Source organism: Coptis chinensis, chromosome 3, assembly GCF_015680905.1.
Source record: "Coptis chinensis isolate HL-2020 chromosome 3, ASM1568090v1, whole genome shotgun sequence".
Classification (NCBI taxonomy): domain Eukaryota; kingdom Viridiplantae; phylum Streptophyta; class Magnoliopsida; order Ranunculales; family Ranunculaceae; genus Coptis; species Coptis chinensis.
In genome coordinates, this window is record NC_141458.1 from 23,599,032 (window position 1) to 23,618,642 (window position 19,611).

The 19,611-nt window shown below is 39.6% G+C and overlaps 1 protein-coding gene and 1 non-coding gene across 2 annotated transcripts; one reads left to right on the forward strand and one right to left on the reverse strand.

The window, feature by feature from the left end:
• Window positions 1-4,775: 4,775 nt before the first annotated feature.
• On the forward strand, window positions 4,776-4,904 carry LOC147508708 (U6atac minor spliceosomal RNA). The gene has a single exon (XR_015219700.1). It is a non-coding gene; the product is annotated as a U6atac minor spliceosomal RNA (small nuclear RNA).
• An 8,393-nt stretch (window positions 4,905-13,297) lies between these two features.
• Window positions 13,298-13,942, reverse strand: LOC147508709 (uncharacterized). The gene has a single exon (XM_086597557.1). The coding sequence runs from the start codon at window positions 13,940-13,942 to the stop codon at window positions 13,298-13,300; it is 645 nt and encodes a 214-aa protein (XP_086453683.1).
• Window positions 13,943-19,611: the final 5,669 nt, after the last annotated feature.

A 19,611-nucleotide genomic window follows, 5' to 3' on the forward strand; every position in this document is an offset into this window, starting at 1 on the left:
CATTCTGGGAAACTAGTTCGTCCAAGTACCAAAATTAAAGCATATAGTAAAGGCGAATTGCCTAGGTCGCCCTAGGTTATCAACTCTTAATGTATCTAGCTCATGCCACGCAACAAAAACAATAAGGCGAACTGCCCAGGAAACCAGCTTTAGTGTATTAGGCTCAAGGCCAATCAAACGACTCTTACTCATACAAATTTCCTAAATAATGTGTTCAAAAGTTTTAACTTGAAGAGGATCCAATTCGGTAGAGGAGACAGGATCGGATGAGATCGCAGCAGGAGGGACTACAGGGTTCATTCCCAACTCATCACCAGCAGGAGGGTCAACAATAGAAGCAACAACAACAAGCACCATGGCAAGAGCGGCATCAGTATCTATGGTTGAGGAGACCTCCTTCCCACCTACAACCATACAAGCATGCTCATCCTTGAGCTGCTTATGCTTCTGCTCCAGCTCTTCTAAGTCGATGCACATCGAATTGTACACCTCCTTCACCTGTAGTGTGACCGCCTTACACTTCATAGCAAATTTGTTGCATGTGGCCAACTTTCTCTTCAGGTCGCTCAACTTGTTAACCGTAACCGTTCTCTCCAAAGTCACATAAACGAGTTGATCTTTCAGATTGTTCAGCTCCTTTTACTCAGCCTGATGAACATCCCGAACGTTTGTCAGCTCGTCTTTCAACCTTTTGAGCTCGCCTTTCTCCATCTCAGCAATCTGGGCCGCCGTCTTCAGTTTTTTGTAGCCTGCTATAAGCTGCACCCATTTACAAAGTATCACACACCCAAATACAATGTATACATGCGAACATAAGCAATCAAATTGTAAAAATGTGGCACTTACCAAACAGTGAGCTAGGTCCATAGCTCTCAGGTTCTCTGTCAGGTCCTTAGATCTAAGTCATTCCTGTCTCCGTCTAGCGTCATCCATTCCAATAAGCAGGACGCTATAGGTGCAGATTTATAGCTACAATCCGACCTCTTCACAGTCATCTTCCTCCCAGTCCTCTCATTCACATAGACAAGGTTGCGCTCCAAATCATCCTTACCCACACTAGGAGAATCCTTCCCAACCTCCTTCCCTGCACCCTTCTCTTTCCCCTTACCATCAAAAATGCCCCCTACACTGGTGGTCGACCCAATTTCAATGTCCCCAAGACCTAGAACGCTGAACTCGATCTGGAGACACGAGCTGTCTTCTCACTGCTGCGTTCACCACTAGCAGCCCCATAACTGCTATCAAGAACGTGCTCAGCCGCTTTGGCGACCTTCGCAGCTCTCATGTCAAGCTCATCAGACTTCCTCTTCAATGAACTCTTCCGTTCACGAGGAGTAAAAGAGATGTCCTCTAGATCGAAGGGGGAGTTCTCCTGTCCTCTCCCCTTTGGGATGGCCCCAGACCTTTCCACTTCAGGTCGCTTCACCGACCCACTACCACTAGCACCACCGCCAGGTCATACCTGCCCAGCCTGGCTCCTGTTCCTAGCCTCCCTACTGACAATACCACTGTCTTCACGCTCCATGCTTGAGTCACTCAACGATCTGATTATGTCCTGACCTCTTGACCTTTTCTTCTGTTGCTTCCTCTTCGCTTTAATCCCTCGTCCTCCTCTTTCCACAAAGTAGCTCGCTACTTCAAACAGCTTTTTCCGCTTCTCAGCACGTGTAAGACAAGCAAACTTCTAGATCACACCACGCTCTTTCCTTTTGGTAGTAGCGACTTCTGCAATATAAATAGTTCAAAGGTTAGTTCATTATAGCACATACTTCTCAATATACAACACTAAACCCAGAAGCACAATAATTCCCAACTATCAACAACGGCCTATTTTCAATTCCCAGGGTTCGTTACTAACCCCATCCACAACGCTTGACTTCCCAGTCAAAGTCTGTAAGCTAAAGTTGTTAGCTCTAGATCGCTTCACAGTAAAATGCTCAGCAACATCAGCGACCTCAATGTGGTACTCACCACTTTCATTCAAAAGGTCAAAAACTCTAAGCAAACGCCATGTGTTTCCAACGAGTTGGCATGACACTTTCTCATAGAAATTCAAAAACTCACACATCAGCCTAGACAACGGTAACCTTAACCTCGCTCTCAGTTGCCCCTCACAGATAACTACCCCATAATCCCGGGGAACGAACCCATTACTAAAAACGTCAGCACCCTCTCCCAGTTCGTGAATTTCCAGGTTGCTCACACGAATAGCGTACGCACGCCTCAAATCACCAAAGCTTCTTAGAGCTCGCTTATCTACTACCGTAGGAGACAAACCACTAGAGGATGATGCAAACCTATCACCAGAACTGCTCGCCACCGCAACCACATAATCAGAACCAACCTCCTCACTCAATGAAACATCTCGAATCTCCTCAGATCAAGTATCATCTGAATCAGACATACTTCTTTTTCTTACACAACTCACCAACAACAAACAATGACAGCTAAAGCCTAGCGAACCCAACAAAAACAAGCATCAAAGAAAAGATAAACGCAAAGAAAAAATGGCAGAAACTAACCTGTGCCTTTCGAACTCAAAGGGTGCAAATGAGGAACGCTTCAATTCTCCAGGCGTATATCACAAGCCACCGATTTGTTTTCCAAAGCAGCACAATCATTTTATTAAACCTTAACATGCCACATCTCACAAAACGAGGCGATTCAGTTATGACCTTTCAAATCATCCGTTCCACGTGCCAACTTAATTCTCTCACCAGATCGATGTCCAATACTTAATGACCTGCTAAGAGGGAGCTGTGTGAGGGAATAATATACACTTACAGTAAATATTAAGCATGTGTCATGATTAAGCACATCAGGACGATCACATGTAGCCACACGTCCAGGTCGCTGATGATCAGTTCATACGGGTTAAGCGACCTCATCAGCACCCCGAACGCTCTTCTCCCAGAATGTCCACATCCAGAACGTCAAGAATCCAGAACGCTAACTCTAGCCAGCACCCCAACGGCTAGTAACGTATGTTACAGCTGGCATCATCAAGACCGAAGCTTCAGCTGCGCTTGCCATCACTCTACCGCAGGACGCCTTCATGGCTCATTAAAGGTCATCAAGTTCAGAACTTGACCTGACGAGAGGAGGGAGGCGTGGTCACCTTTGCCTATATAAAGAAGAGGAGGAACTACGTCTGACCTGATTCAAGTCTCCCCCCAGCAGAGAGAACTTGATACGTAGACAGTTCCTCCATACAAACTCGGTCAATTCAATCCATCAAACCCTTTCTCCCCAAAGATTGCCTACGTCAGTAAGGTTAACAAAATTTAACCTTTATAGGGGCATTTAGCAAATCCTCCATGACTAACAGAGCCCAAGCTGTGGCATGTAGAATTGAATTTTTGACCCTACGGCCCCTGCTTCTAATTTTCGGCCATTTCTCAAACCATTCCTCAAGGGAATCAGCTTGTGTAGGGCGCGGAAAAGAGGGACAACACGCTGGTATGATGGCATCAGATGGAACATAGTTGCTACACGAAGGAGCAGTGCCAGAAGAGATGAGTTGTAGACTCATGGATCATACTGCACAGTACAAGGAGCAAGAGGGCAAGCAGCGAGATATTAGCTCCTCTAGATCTAAGTGACTAAGCAAGGGTTCGACCAAGAACTGCTAACCAGAAAGAAGTTCTCACCTTCACCCTTCAGAGGACTTTTCTATAGCATCTGATACTTTTCCTCTAGGATGAAATCAATTCACATTATTGATTATCAGCTCAAGAATTTTTCCTTGTTCTGCATAGGAGCAGTACGTTTTAATTTAGAATAGCAGGATTGTGTACAAAGCGATAAATCTCAGCAGTTCATTTTTCAAATTTTGTTCTCCTTGCATCTATTAGCATTATGCCATGTCTGTATTTAGATCACAGCGCTGCTGCTTTAGACTACACCGAAACTAACATGAGTTCCTATTTTTGTGTCTCCTTCGACTCCATAGTAGAGCAGTGCACAATGCTGGTTTGGATAGGGGGCGTGAATGCGTTGCCTGGAGTCTATGGGCTGTCTCCCCGCGGATGTTACTTAAATCACATTGCCTGAATAAAAAACACCGACGACACTTCCACCATTATATTTTTCTTTTACCATGTCGAAGTTGAGGTTGATATTCTAAATTTGCTGAAGTTCACTATGAGCAAAATTTGGCCTTTAATTTAATGGTGAACTTGAACAATTCATAAACTGATGAGATCAAAACCTCAGAGTGGTCTGATTTTGTGCGAATTTTTTTTTGCATTATCTCCGTTTGAGGTTGATATTGGCAGTGAGATCCCTTCAGAAAATATCTCCGTCTAGCTCTCATCTCGTAATGCCAGCTAACGTGGGCTAAAATTCCTTTGTTAATGCGGCCATTCACATAAAAGATATCATCTGAATAAAAACAATGTCCAAGTTCACTTCATTCTAAACTCTCAATCTCTCATAGTCTCATCCATATGAATGTCCACGCAATTCATGTAACAATCACTGGCAAACATGGGTGATAGATGTAAAATCGCAGCATGCTATGGTGGTTGAAAAGATGAACAATTTTTTGAACCGGCAGACATCTGATACCCATCCCATACAGAAGATGAAATTCGGCTGAACAATCAAAATCAAATAAACTAAAACCCAAAGATATGTTGATAATGATTATGGTTTTGGACTAGGACATACCCATGGATGCCAAAACAGTCTCTATTAGTTAGCCTATTAGTCCCACATCGAACAAGCAATCATACTTATTGAGGTATATAAAACACTACAAGCATCTTCTGCATGTGTTTGTATAAAGGAGAGACGGTTGGCATCTCCCCTGACAGGGACGGGAGCAGCCTTCGCGCTTACCTGTTACCACACCGGCTGGTTAAGGCTACCCACTTCTTAGTTGGATCTCACCAAATTTTTATGTTTTTTTTTTCCCGAACACTCCCTTCAATACGCTCTTCCATAAAATCCATATCAGATTTGGAAACTTCGATTGAGCCATGACTAAGAGCATCTCTAGGTGGACGTATCCATGGTCGCATTCTTCAAATTTGAAGAAATGCGTCGGAATTTCCCGGAATTCCAACTCTAGGTGGTCGCATTAGTAATGTCGTCACCGCTTGTTACATTCTTGTTCGCGAAATTTGGCAATTTGGATGCGGATCTTGGACTTTGACAATAACCCATTACTAATGTCGCGAACTCTTTATTGACTTTGACCAAACAAGGCGCCATTACCAGCAATCGCCGCTAGCGCCACTACTCTTGGCGCCACTCCTAATGTCGCGTGCTCAACGGCAAAAAAACGGGCAAAAAAAGCGGCCTCGATTTCTACCTTCTATATCTACACTCATCTCCTTCTTCATTGTACACACACTCAACTCAAACATTTGTATCAAACAACTCAACCATTTCACATCAATCCTTAACAAACAACACACACATTGCGAAAAAATGGATCATGAAGTATATGAGATATTTCCGGCTTAAGTCTTCATCTTCATCTTCATCTTCATCGTCGCTTCTTCTTCATCTCCTCCGGTGAGACTTCGGTAGATAGTCTTGATGAAGAATTTGTTAATGCCATGCCTCTTATGAAACACACTTTGGTCGTACTTGCACAAACACAAGTACATGCTCGAAGGCACCACATGGTGGTTCAAAGAAGGGTCGAAAAATTAAACATAGAAAATATGCTCGACTTTGGAAATCTTGAAGAACAACTACTTTCGTCGATCGTCCCGTCTTTCCGAAGAGGATTTCAAAGGGCGCTTTTATATGAAAAATCTTTATTTGTTCACATCTTCAACGATATTCAAACTCATTTTAAGTTTTTTCAGCCTAAAGTTAACAATCTTTAAAACCCGGTATAGATCCTCTAGTCAAGGTGGTCGCGGCTTTTTGTATTCTTGGTTATGGCGATTAATCCGATCAACTTGACGATCAATTATACATTTCGAGCAAAGTGGAAACCAGGTTGAGGCATTTTACGTGATGCAATTATCAAATTATGCGGTTCGGTCTACTTGCGAAGGACAAATATTGCGGATCTGAACGCTTTGCTTGCACGATTCGCCACACGTGGATGGCCGGGTATGTTGGGAAGCATTGATTGTATGCATTGGGAATGGCATAATTGTCCAACTGGATGGCAAGGTGCTTACAGTGGTCGTTCTGGAAAACCATCTGTTATTCTCGGCTGTTTGCAACCCGAAGACTTGTGGATATGGCATTCTTTCTTTGGGATGCGGGGATCACACAATGACATCAACGTGTTGGACAACTCGCCGATATTTGAGCACGTGATCAATGGTACTTCTCCACCTATTTCTTTTGATGTAAATCAGCATAACTATAATATGGGTTATTATTTAGCTGATGGTATCTATCCTGACTATCGCGGCATTTATACAAACAATTTCAAACCCTAATGCTCTTAAGGCGAAGTGGTTCGCGAAACGATGCAAGAAGTTTGCAAGAAAAGATATTGAAAGAGCTTTTGGGGTTTTGCAAGCTAAATTTAGTATTTTGGCAAAAGCTTGCAAATTATGGCATGTGGAGACAATGGATACTTGTTATGAGAGCATGTATCATATTGCAAATATGGTAATCGGACTAAGAATAAAAATTATGAAATGAGGAGGTACATTCCCCGATCCGGAAGGGCAACCCACAGATTCCACCTACTCGGGAACACTACATTGAAGGGACTCTACGAGTTCAATCAAAGACTATGCATGATAGACTTAAAAGCGACCTTGTCGAGTATCTCTATGGAGCATTAGGGGTGACCGACATTGATTGTTGTAATCTTTTATTTATTTATTATATAATTAGAGTAACTCTAGTAGTATGTAATAAGGGTGATATGTAATAGTTATCTTTTATTTATTTATTTTTATTTTATGTGTTTGCAATCATGTATTAGTTGTCGTTCTATTAATAAAAATTGTAATTCATTTGCTAAATCAAATGAAGTAAACACGTATGAATCACACAACATAATAATAACCACACAACATATCACACAACATAATAATAATGACACAACATATCAAAATGATCAAATGAACAATTCTAAATCACACAACATAATAATAATCGTTATACAACAACCTCCTAGACTATCCTACATACGCCTCCTCTGCCGTGAACTCCTCCTCGACTGTCCTTGTCTTGGAACTCTCCGTCTGTCCATCTTGGATGAACTCACCCTTGTGCGATCAATCTATCTGAGCCTGTAACTCATCAATCTGGCGTTGCAAATCGTCATAATCCACATGAGCCTGGGAAAGAAGTCTCTCTCTCTCAACACTGTAGGCGAATACCGAGGAGCGCAAGCCATCATTTACACGAATGCTTGTCTCATATCTCATGCGTAGGTCATCCTGAAATAATTATTCATTAATAATTTTTGACATTTTCATAATAAACCAAAATAATAAAACAAAACCAATAAAAATAATTACCAGAGATAGATGTCCAAGGTCAGGCTCTAACCGTATGCGGCCCGAAAGTGGCATCAATAGAAGAAATGGGCTGGTAAATCGTCTGGCCACTCGGATCACTCAAACTGAAAACCCAAGGCCACTCGGTAGGGGATCAGGGGATCTTTGGAACAAATGTGTTACCGCGAGTCCATCTTTGAACGTCGGTTGGACGGTGGCCAATCTGAATTCACGCCGACACCCAAATTGCTAACCGTATGAATGTTGCCAATGTCGACCTACAGGGGAGCAAATGACCAATAAACACCACGAACCCGATAACGGTAGTATGCTTGCTCATAAGTCTGCAATGTAACTAGGTCAGAAGCCTGTAGCCAAGTCCAATGCACGTTACTCTCGATGACTTGCTCTAAGGTCATGTCCTTAGCCTCTGATACATGGGTAGGCGGATCAGGAGGGATACCAAAGTATGGTGTGAGTATGCGTAAACATCTATCCCAATACCGCTCCATATCACTCCCACAAGTGAATACCATCCTCCTATGAGAAATGAACAATGCATATCTACAGTCATTCGCGCCGATGTTCACAGATGTCCTCCAAGGCCTCCAAACAATAGAAGCCTGTGTGCTAAGCTCAATCTAGGTTCGGACAGAAGTTATGTTATGACTTATCTCACTGGTCAGACGCGCTCGACAAGGTCCGTGCCAAGCCCTGAGCCTAGGCCTCTCATCGGTATACTCTGTGAGGATAGGATTTGCAGCACGAAAATATTCATAAAACCATACCTCTAAGAGAATGACAAACCCTCCCATCTGGGGACTACTGACAACACCAGTATGTCGAGACGCCCTATCTAAACAACGCAACAAATGACAGTATATGGCTCCACCAAAATCAATACCGCCCAACTCATGCAAGTGCTCAAAGTTAGCTAGATATCCCAAATTAATCGTGGAATGACCAGAAGGAAAAAAGAAGACACCCATCAAATACATACAGAAAGCTCTTACATACTCATCAACATGTGTTTGACCATCATCGGAATCAAGTGACAAATAATCTATCAAAAACTGCAATCCTGAATCAGTAGTCAACGGTGTAATGTATGCAGCCTTGATACCAGAAATCCTAACACCAGCACTGTCATACGACTCCTCGGTCAGACAAGGGAAGAAAGTCATCATTTGGGCACAACTCTGGAATTCAGTGCTACATCTCAACGGATTACCTAATCCTATACTCAAACCAGATATCATGCAAAAATCTAATGGAGTGAAGCCCAACTCTCCCTGAGGGAAGTGAAAAGTATGTGTACTATCCCACCATCTCTCAACTAAACCATTAATAACTCCCTGAATGTCAGTCTTATTGTAAGGGATGTCAACTAGATGAGCAAAAGGAGTCGCTAAAATTGCATCTCTAACATGGTCAAGTGCACCGACTTTCTTAATATCATCCCACCACGTCCTAAGCGCACGTGGAGTGCACCGAACCCGATACATAACACATCTCCGATGTAATGCAAAAATGAAACTAAAATTAAAAAATACAAATAAAAATATCGTTATTGTATTGAACTACTAAAATTAACTACTACTACTACTAATTTATGAAATTAAAATACATACCGTTGTTCAAGAACAACTCTTGAGACATGCCTTTCATGAAACCTCTTAGACACCGCCTAAGATGGCTGAAATCAATAGCCTCAGCAGAAATTCAAAATCGACTTGCTGATATTGAAGCAGCAATGGATCGTCGACCTCGACTCCTTGATTTCCAACTCGGAAGTGGTTGGTTCATCATCTAGATCACCACCGGATTATCCCAAATGTATGCACTGTTTTCTTCTTCCTCACCTCCACCACTCCATCCATGTTTGGTTATTATAGACGGATTAAATTGTCCGGAACTCATTTTTTTTCCTACTAACTAGAGTGAATGAGTTGAAAAAAAAATTGTAAAATGACAAAAGTCCGACTGTCGCGCGACATTAAATAAAACACAGCACGCGACATTAGTAATCGGGCGCCCGGTTACTGTCTGTCGTCAGCACGACACAGTCTTGTGCGGCGCCGATACTAATGTCGCGCAGGTGGGTCCCCAATAAATTTTGCGACCACGAATTTGCGACCACCTAGAGTTGGTCGAAATTTGCTATCAAATTTTGTGGTAGCATTCTTCAAATTTGAAGAGTATGCTACCACCACCTAGAGATGCTCTAAGCTCTTTATAGTATCAACTTCATATCTTCATCAGCTTACAAGATTAACTTGCTTACTATATTCCATGTATCTCATCATCAACGCATTTATAAATTCGAGGGACAAATTGTCCCGTCCAAGAGTGGGACAGGACAAGTTTTGCCATCCAACATTTTTTTCTTTTTTTTAATAAAAAATTCAAATGGGTCGATTTTGTACCGTTGGACGGACAGGACAAGTTTTGCCATCCAACATTTTTTACCTTTTTTTAATAAAAAATTCAAATGGGTCAATTTTGTACCGTTGGGCTTTTGTACCGTTGGACCTGAACGGATATATTTATATCCGTTAGCCTTGTGGCCTATATATATTGTTTCACTACCTCACTTATTTTTCACCAATTCACTCATCTTTCTCTCATATTTCTTATTTCATTAAATGGATCACCAATTTACAATATTAACGTGCTTACTATATTCCATGTATAGAGCATCATCAACGCATTTCTAAATTCGAGGGACAAGTTGTCCCGTCCAAGAGTGGGACGGGACAAATTTTGTCGTCCAACATTTTTTTCTTTTTTTTAATAAAAAATTCAAATGGGTCGATTTTGTACCGTTGGGCCTGAACGGACATATTTAGATCCGTTGGCTTTGTGGCCTATATATATTGTTTCACTACCTCACTTATTTTTCACCAATTCACTCATCTTTATCTCATCTTTCTTATTTCATTAAAGGTTTAAATACAGAAATATGCAACGTACTTAGGTCCTATTAACACTTGTATCAACATAGAATTTTTTTTCACAAACGATACAATGTACTATGCCCGATTTCACAAAAATAGCAATCTGTTAGGTTCCGTCAGTTAAGTGATGATGTGTCATTGTTTTTTCATTTTCGTTTTATTTGTATTTTCCACTAGGCATACCACCTCAGCATTTCTACCACCTCAGCATTTTTGACCAACTCGGAATTTTTAACCACCTCAGCTTCGCACCCTCTAAAACACGTGACCTCTAAAACACAAAACCTTCTCCAATTCGAAACAATTTAATCCCCTACATTTGTGCATTTCCCACTCTTTCTCATTTCTCAAATTAGGGTTCAAAATCAAATGTCTTCTTCAAAGTGTGCTTCAACTTCTTCTCCAAATTCTTCTCCAAATTCTTCATATTCAGTAACGTCATACACTTGTTTTTGTGGACATCCTGCGATCATGAAAGTTTCTAGGAGTGTCAAAAATCTAGGGAGAAAATATATTGGTTGTCCCTATTTTCCTGGTCCCAATCATTGTGGTTATTTTATTTGGGCTGACGAAATTGAAGAACATGAGTTGCGAAGGGTGAATAAATTGTTGAAAGATGAGAACTTGGAACTGAAAATGGAATTGGGTGAGTTGAAGAAGAAGTTTAAGGAGTTGAAGAAGAACCATCAGAAGACTGATGCGAAGAAGAGCTTCTTCTTGACTGTTATTGTTGTGTATTTGTTACTTATTGTGTTTCAAAATTTCTTGTAAGCTACTGAAGAATGTGCAATGTGAATTTGGAATGTTAATTAAATTTCTTGTAAGCTACTGAAGAATGTGTAATGTGAATTTGGTAATGTTAATTAAATTTCTTGTTGTGTATTTTGCTTGGTTGGATTTTTGTCTGAATTTGGGTTTTCTGATTTTGTGCATTATAGTTGCATTTAGAGTGCACGTTGATTTCAACTGAATTTTTTGTGCATTTAGAGTGCACCTGAATTCTTTTGCATTTGGACTGCAATGTTACCTACATTAGGACATAACATACACAAGTGCAATAACAAACAATTTAAGTACAAGAAACAATTGAATTTAAGTCTTAACTGCAAGAAACAATAGCATTTGGATTACAAGACATAGGATTTCTGACATGAACATGAACAAAAAAATAATAGCGTCTGACAGAAAAAACCAAAACAAAATTACATAAGACCGAAATCCTTCCAATCATTTCTGACTACCCCCATTATTATTGGTCTTAGACCTAGTCTGACTTGCCACTGGTGCACATGATGACCTAGTAGCAACTCTTCCTGCTGCCACTGGTTTAACTTCCAAATCCTTTGTTGCAGCTTCTATTTTTGTTGGGCTTCCCACTTTCTGTGACCTAGTAGCAACTCTTCCTGCTGCCACTAGTTTAACTTCCAAATCCTTTGTTGTAGCTTCTATTTTTGTTGGGCTTCCCACTTTCTGTGACCTAGTAGCAACTCTTCTTGCTGCCACTTGGTTTAACTTCCAAATCCTTTGTTGCAGTAGCTTCAGTTCTTGTTGCAGCAGCTTCAGTTCTTGTTACAGTAGCAGTTCTTGTTGCGGCAGCTTCAGTTCTTGTTGCAGTAGCAGTTCTTGTTGCAGTAGCTTCAGTTCTTGTTGCAGTAGCAGTTCTTGTTGCAGCAGCAGTTCTTGTTCGCGAAGCTTGTTCTTGTTGCGGCGGCTTTTAGTTTTTGTTCAAGATGGCAGTTCTTGTTGCAAAGCGGTTCTTTGTTCGCGAAGCTTCATTCTTGTTGCGCGGCGGCTTTAGTTTTGTTGGGCTTGAAACTTTCTATGGCCTAGTAGCAACTCTTCCTGCTGCCACTGGTGGTCTAACTCCCAAATCCTTTGTTGCAGCAGCTTCAGTTCTTGTTGCAGCTTCAGTTTTTGTTGGGCTTCCCACTTTCTGTGACCTAGTAGCAACTCTTCTTGTTATAGCTTCAGTTCTTGTTTGCCTTCCCACTTTCAGTGACCTAGTAGCAACTCCCAAATTCTTTGTTGTAGCTTTAGTTCTTGTTGGGCTTCCCACTTTCTTTGAAGTTTCTACAGATCCATCCTTCTTTGGTGGTACACCATAATCATTCAAACTAATAGGTTCACCTCTCTGTACCTGTTTGAATATAACCAATTCAATTTAAAAATAAACTTAAATGGTAACCAATTCAATTGAAAGTTAGCAAAATAACTAACTAACCATGACATAAGATTCTCCACTGGTAGGGGATACAAATACACCAAAACCTTGTGGTATTTTGTCTTTTTGGTGTGTTTCATCAATTGGGGCTCTCTGAGCCTAAGAAATATTTATACAATCATACACAAAAATGAATCAAACACAACATACACAAAAATGAATTTATACAATCATACACAAAAATTACTTACGATGGGTGTTGTTTGATTGGTTATTTTTTCTTTTCCTTTTGATTTCCTATTAGTCCTCCCTCTTGCATTGGCATTGGAATTGCTAGTAGCATTAGCAGCAATATTGGAATTGGCACCCTCTGAAGCATGGGCATTGACAGCAACACCCTCACCAGCATTGGCAGCAACATCCTCACCAGCATTCTCAACTCCATTTCCATCCTCAAAGAACAATGTCTACCAAAACAATGATGCGAAACAAAATAACAATTTACCTTCATGCGAAAACAATGATGCATTAACAAAATAACAACGGTTTATAATAATTCATGCGAAACAACGGTTTACCTTCTCTGGACATGTCCTCTTGTTATGCCCAGCTTTCTTGCATAGTGTACAATACATGATTCTTCCCTTTCTGCTTACTTGTGAGCCAACTCCTTCTACTTCATGTACCTCTTTCCTTCTTGCTTTCTTGGACCTTCCAGGCATTCTTCTTAGTGCTGGAGGTAAGAACTTCTAACAATTTGTTTTAGGCCATAACATTTCCCCATTCAATGGCTGCAAGTAGAAGTCATATATTTTCAAGTTTGTTTCTTTCTTGAACCAATGAGCAACATACTTATCAGGGTTTTCATGAAGGTGATATATGGCTGAAACTGCATGAGAGCAAGGTATTCCTGACAAGTTCCACCCCCTACATGAGCATGACTTCTCCTTCACATTTACTACAAACCCTTTACATGAATCAGGTACTGCACTAGTGTTACTACTCTTCACCTCATACTTGGAGTCACCAATATAATGTGCTATCCAAAACCTTGAATGTACTTTGCTCTTCTCTAGTTTCTCTCTAGCTTTGGGACAAAGATCATCACTCCACTTCTCCATTAATTCCCTCTTCTTCTGACACCTTAGTGCTTGATTGATTCTTATGTCTTCTAGCATATCAATGATGGACTTTCTTCTTGCAACAAGTATGACACCATTAAAAGTTTCACACATATTATTTTCCACTGAATCACTTGAAGATCTAAAATCAAAAAAGGCCCTACACCAATACTGTGGGTCTTGCTTCATGAGTGTATCATATGCAGGTGGTGAGGCTTTCTTCAACTCATCAGTGACAATATCCCATTCTTGTAGATTCCTACTCTTGGCCATTCTCCAAAACAAATTCTTCAACTGAGTTCCACTATGAAGCTTTCTAAAGTCTGGCACAACATCTGTGCTCAACCAATGGTAACAACAATTCAATTGCTTGTATGAGTCCCTTCTGTTGATCAGTGATCAATGTCAACCCAGTCCCATCACCAATTCTAAGATCTTCTATCAGCAGTTGTAAAAACCAAATCCAATTTTTCTTGTTTTCCACACTAACAACAGCCCAAGCTATTGGGAACATTTGATTGTTCTCATCTCTCCCAACAGCTGTAAGAAGCTCCCCTTTACAAAAGCTTTTCAAAAAAGCTCCATCAAGTCCTATTACATGCCTGCATCCTGCCTTCCACCCTCTTTTAAGTGCAGCAAAACAAACATAAAACCCTTTAAACCTACCTTCATCCACAGCTATCTTGCAAGTAGTTCCTGGGTTGGACTTGTACACTTCAGCTCCATAGTCCCAGAGTTTACCATAAAGGGTTTTTAAAGATGCTTCAACTTCCCCCATTGCTTTTCTCTTTGCCCTTAAGCACTGCATTTTTGTGACTTCAATACCAAACTTGTGCATCACTTGCTCTTGGAACTCTCTAAGTGTCCATTTGGGATTTGTAGTGATCCTGTCAAAGTAATGCTTAGCTAACCATACAGCATTTATAGCTGTAATTTTCACAGACCTTGAACATTCATGCTTAGATTTCAAACTCTTAATTTGAAAACTTTTTTCACACTGCATCCAAGTAGCCCACAATCTCCAATCACAACCCTTACACACAACTTCCAATAACTTAGTACCACTCCTAGGGAACCTTATGTCATGCCCATGAGTCACAACATAAGCTTTCAACAATTCCTTAAGCTCTTCTTTAGACCCAAACTTCATCCCAATAACAGGTTCAACCTGAAACAAATCACAACCAAGAGGCAAGCTAGGAAACCTATAATTAACACTTTTAATCCCACCTTCTTCATCATTAGTTATAGGGCTGTCATAATCTGATTCACTAGCATAATCACTATCATTTTCTATAAAACCAGTAGTAACACCAAGCTCAGTTGGTTGGTTCCCATTAGTTTCTGCATTAGCCTCAACATTATCTGCTTCTATATGATCATGCTCAGTTGGTTGGTTCCCATCAGTTTCTGCATTAGCCTCAACTTCAACTTCTATATCACCCCCAGTTGAACCTTTCTCCTTCTTCTTCTGTTGTCTTAACTGAATTCTCTTTTTCCTAAATTCAATTCTCTTTTTCCTAACCTCTATCAGTTCCACATCAACATCATCATCACTAATATGATCCAAGCAAGCAATATCAGAGTCTTCACTATCACTCTCCTTATGAATCCCCTCCTTTAATTTATCTTCCTGAGAATCCTCATCAATAGCATCTTCCTCAGAATCCTCATCAACAGCATTTTCTTCAGAATCCTCATCAATAGCATCTAACACATAATTTCCACCCACAACATACAGCTGTATGACACCATGTGTCTTTCCCTCCTGAAGCATAGCATTGGTATCATTGTCAGACTCAATCAACCTAAGTCCCAACTCTAAAGTCTTCCATGGCATGCAATAATACATTTTAAAATAATTTATGTACCCCAAACTATTGACCACATTACAAAGCCCAAAAAATGTGTACAATTCCAATTTCAAATCATAACAATACTCCATTTTTCCATTTTTATAATGCATAATGGGGGTATTACAGAACTCCCCCCCATGGTGTAGTTCTAACACATAATTAATCACTGCACAGTAAAATGAATGCATTGAGTTAATAAAATGAATGAAGAACTAATTTTAAACAGACAATCAGTTAAATCAACTTACTTGGTCAAGGAAAATGTGTTACTTCTTCACCCGAGTCTTCAATTTCGTTTGGTTATTAATCAATTTTACCAATTCTAACGAATATCACGTTTTTTAGGGCAAAATTTCAATTTAGGGTTTTCTTCATCAGATAGACATTGAGGGGATTAAATTGTTTCGAATTGGAGAAGGTTTTGTGTTTTAGAGGTCACGTGTTTTAGAGGGTGCGAAGCTGAGGTGGTTAAAAATTCCGAGTTGGTCAAAAATGCTGAGGTGGAAATGCTGAGGTGGTATGCCTAGTGGAAAATACAAATAAAACGAAAATGAAAAAACAATGACACATCATCACTTAACTGACGGAACCTAACAGATTGCTATTTTTGTGAAATCGGGCATAGTACATTGTATCGTTTGTGAAAAAAAATTCTATGTTGATACAAGTGTTAATAGGACCTAAGTACGTTGCATATAGCTGTATTTAAACCTTCATTAAATGGATCACCAATTCACTAATCTTTCTCTCACCAATTTACAAAATATAGAGCGTCATCCTCGTCCAAGACGTAATTTGAAATTCATCCCTGCTGAAGATGAATTATTGTGTCAAGCACATATAGTTGCACTTGAAGGAATGTAGCGTAATATTGCGTTGTCAAATTATGGACCTAGGTGAGTTATTTAGGATACAACTTGTGAAATATTCAGACAGAACGATAATTGTGGAGGTAGAACCAATAAAGTCTTATTAGAACAATTTGAGAGGATTTGCAAAAAATGTAAGAAATATCTTACCTTGCGAAAAACTTAAGATTGTTGGTGCTTTCAATAGCGATGATTGTTGGTGCTTTCAATATCTTACAACTTAAGATTGTTGGTGCTTTCAATAGCGATGAAGAGCGAAAAACTGCGGCGAAACGTATGTTTCTAAAAATTAAAGGAGTTGAATTTGTTCATGAACGTTGTTTAGATATTCTTGAACATGTACTTAAGTAGTATTAGATTATGTTTTAGCGTACTAATTTATTTAAGTTTTATGTTGTAATCTATTTTAACGGATATAAATTGATCCCTCCTTGGAAATAATGCTAACGGATATAAATTGATCCCTTTGTTTTAGTATATTTTTCCTTTATTATGCAATACAGATTTGGCTTGCAGACCCATGAGCTTATTAGTCACGTTCACATAGGCTTGATTGTTCACATGAGAATTTCTTTGTCTACATAACAAAAAGCATGTATAGATTCTAAACTTTCTATAATAATTAAAACAATGTAATAATTAATACAATGAATAGATTCACTAGGCCCCAAATATCTTGAATTTAAATTAATGCAATGTAATAATTAATTTAATGCATAAAAAAATTTGGACATAGCCTCCTTTGTTTAATCAACATAATTCATATACCTAAACCTATTAAGATTCTCAAAAACCTGTTCAAACCCTAAAAAACAGCAACAACCAACAACAACAACAATGACATCACTAAATTATTACAAAATAGTACAATATAGCACTATGGAGCACTGCCCTGACTGCTCTAGCCACTCTCTCTCCGTTTTCGCCCTCTCTTATTAGGAGCACTGTTTTACTGCATGATATCGGTAGCTAATCTCTGAAACATCAACACAATGCAATTAAAATCTAAAATTGGATATATAAAAAAAAAAAGTTGAAAATGTAAAACATATAATAAAATTACCAAGGCTGCCAATTCATTTGTCATCTCAACCATCCTATGCTCAGCGTTTGCTCTTTGCGTTCGTTCTTCGTCTAAATAGTCATAATACTATTGAGTGTACTCAATTAAACTAGCTCGAAGCCCCTGATTGATTTGCATTTCATCTGATAATCGAGCACGCACTGTTTTCTACATTGTGTCAATATTGTATCTAAGTAAAATATACATAGTGTGTTTAAATTAACATAATGAAATATAAATATACCTCATTAAACTGTTGTAAGTCAGGTACAAGCACCGAACGCTCCAAGTGAAATGTGCTCTCCATTCCCTGAGAACTAACAACGCGGTATGACCATGGGTCGTATGGATCACTAGGTGGGGGTGTATAACCATGATAGACTCCAGATGTTCTTGTGGAACTTGCAGGTTCTGGGAATTCGATGTCTCGTCTAAAACTCTGACTAGTTGCGATATCCATGTTTGCACCTCTATAAAGTGGACCCGCAGTAGGCTTCCCTTAGAAACTTTCCGCTAATAAGTGTCATAATCAAGACTGGAATTCACATCAACATAATCAATAAAACACGGCCACGCACTCTCAACACGATACCGTTCAATCAAATTCTCTGATACATCCATAACACGCATATCTGTGGGTGGGGAAGCAGGAATATATCTATATCCAATGGTCTACATAGTCACCCTATCTCTAAGGAACCAAGCACGTATATCAGGGGCTTGCAATATGAATCTTTTTAACGACATTAGAGTACTATGATGATAGATATGCATATTCTCAAATTGAGAACCTTGCCACGGACTCCAAACAATAGATCTCACACTTTTCATCTTTATTTGGATCCTAGCATCTTGAAGATCATTATGGACCTCATCCCTTAATCTAGCATGATCGTCTGCAACCCATTCCTGTGGGCGAGGCCATAAGTCCTTATCCCAATCCTCTTTCAGTATATGGTTTAAGCAAGCCAAATACCTTTTTCAGTATAGGGTTTAAGCAAGCCAAATACTCACACCACCAGTACTGAAATAATCAAATGAAAGTGTATCTAATTTAAATTATATAATATTTAACTAACAAAATAAACACTTATATCTTAAAAGTTAAATCCTATTGAATTACCTGTAGTATCTAAGTAATTCCGTTGCATTGCTTCCCCATTTCATTTGTTTGTACAAATAAATCAAGCCCTGTATATAGATGTGCCATGAAAGCATCTCCCCAGTCAAAATCTTCCAAGTTATCAAGGTCTACCAAAGACGCTAACCAACCAGCACGAATCCCAGATTTTCCTGTTGTAAAACCCACTTGGCCCAAAAAATATAACAAAAAAATCCTGATAAACTCAACTTCCTCTGCAGAGTTTGGGTCCAAATATAAAGCATCAACTTCGTATTCTAAACAATATTCATAATCTAATCGGTGCATGAATATTTCTCTGATAGGTAGGTTCAAAATGTATCTGCCATCCATATTCCCTAGAACAAGTCTACCTTCAAAATCAAACAACGAAGGCAATAGAGTCTTCAATCTTTCAAAATCATCTTCGATACTTGAATCAAACAAAACTGGTTTCTTCTCGCCCACACTTAAACCCGTTAGCATTGTAAAGTCAAATGGTATGATACCAATCTTTTTTTTTTTTTTGATTGGTAAGCCTGTTTTTTAAATGAGATCGGTAACTCTTTGATGCTGGCGGGGTTCGAGCCCCAGACCTTTGGTATCATCACCCAAAGGTTTTACCGACTTTGCTAGTCGGCACCTCACCACATGGAAGGTGAAAAGTGTGTGTGGTGTGCCACTATCATTCCGCCAATACAAATATCAGTGGACGATCAGTCCGAATGCTCGTACACGATATCAGTGGACCAAAAGGTGTTCCCAAAATTCGAGCTCTTACGTGCTCCATTTCGTTCCCTCTTTCCACTAGGTGACTCCAGAAATCTTTAATGTTCGGCATTGCACATCTCCATTTCGTCGAACTCATTTTCTACACGTTGAGGCATTTAATCAAACAATTAATATACGATAAATTCTAAACACAATTTTAAATCAAAATCAATTGAACAACGTTCATAAACTCATACTTACTCCATCAGTGTTATATAAACACGAAACATGTTAGTTTGGATCAGGAGCCAACGTCGGATGAT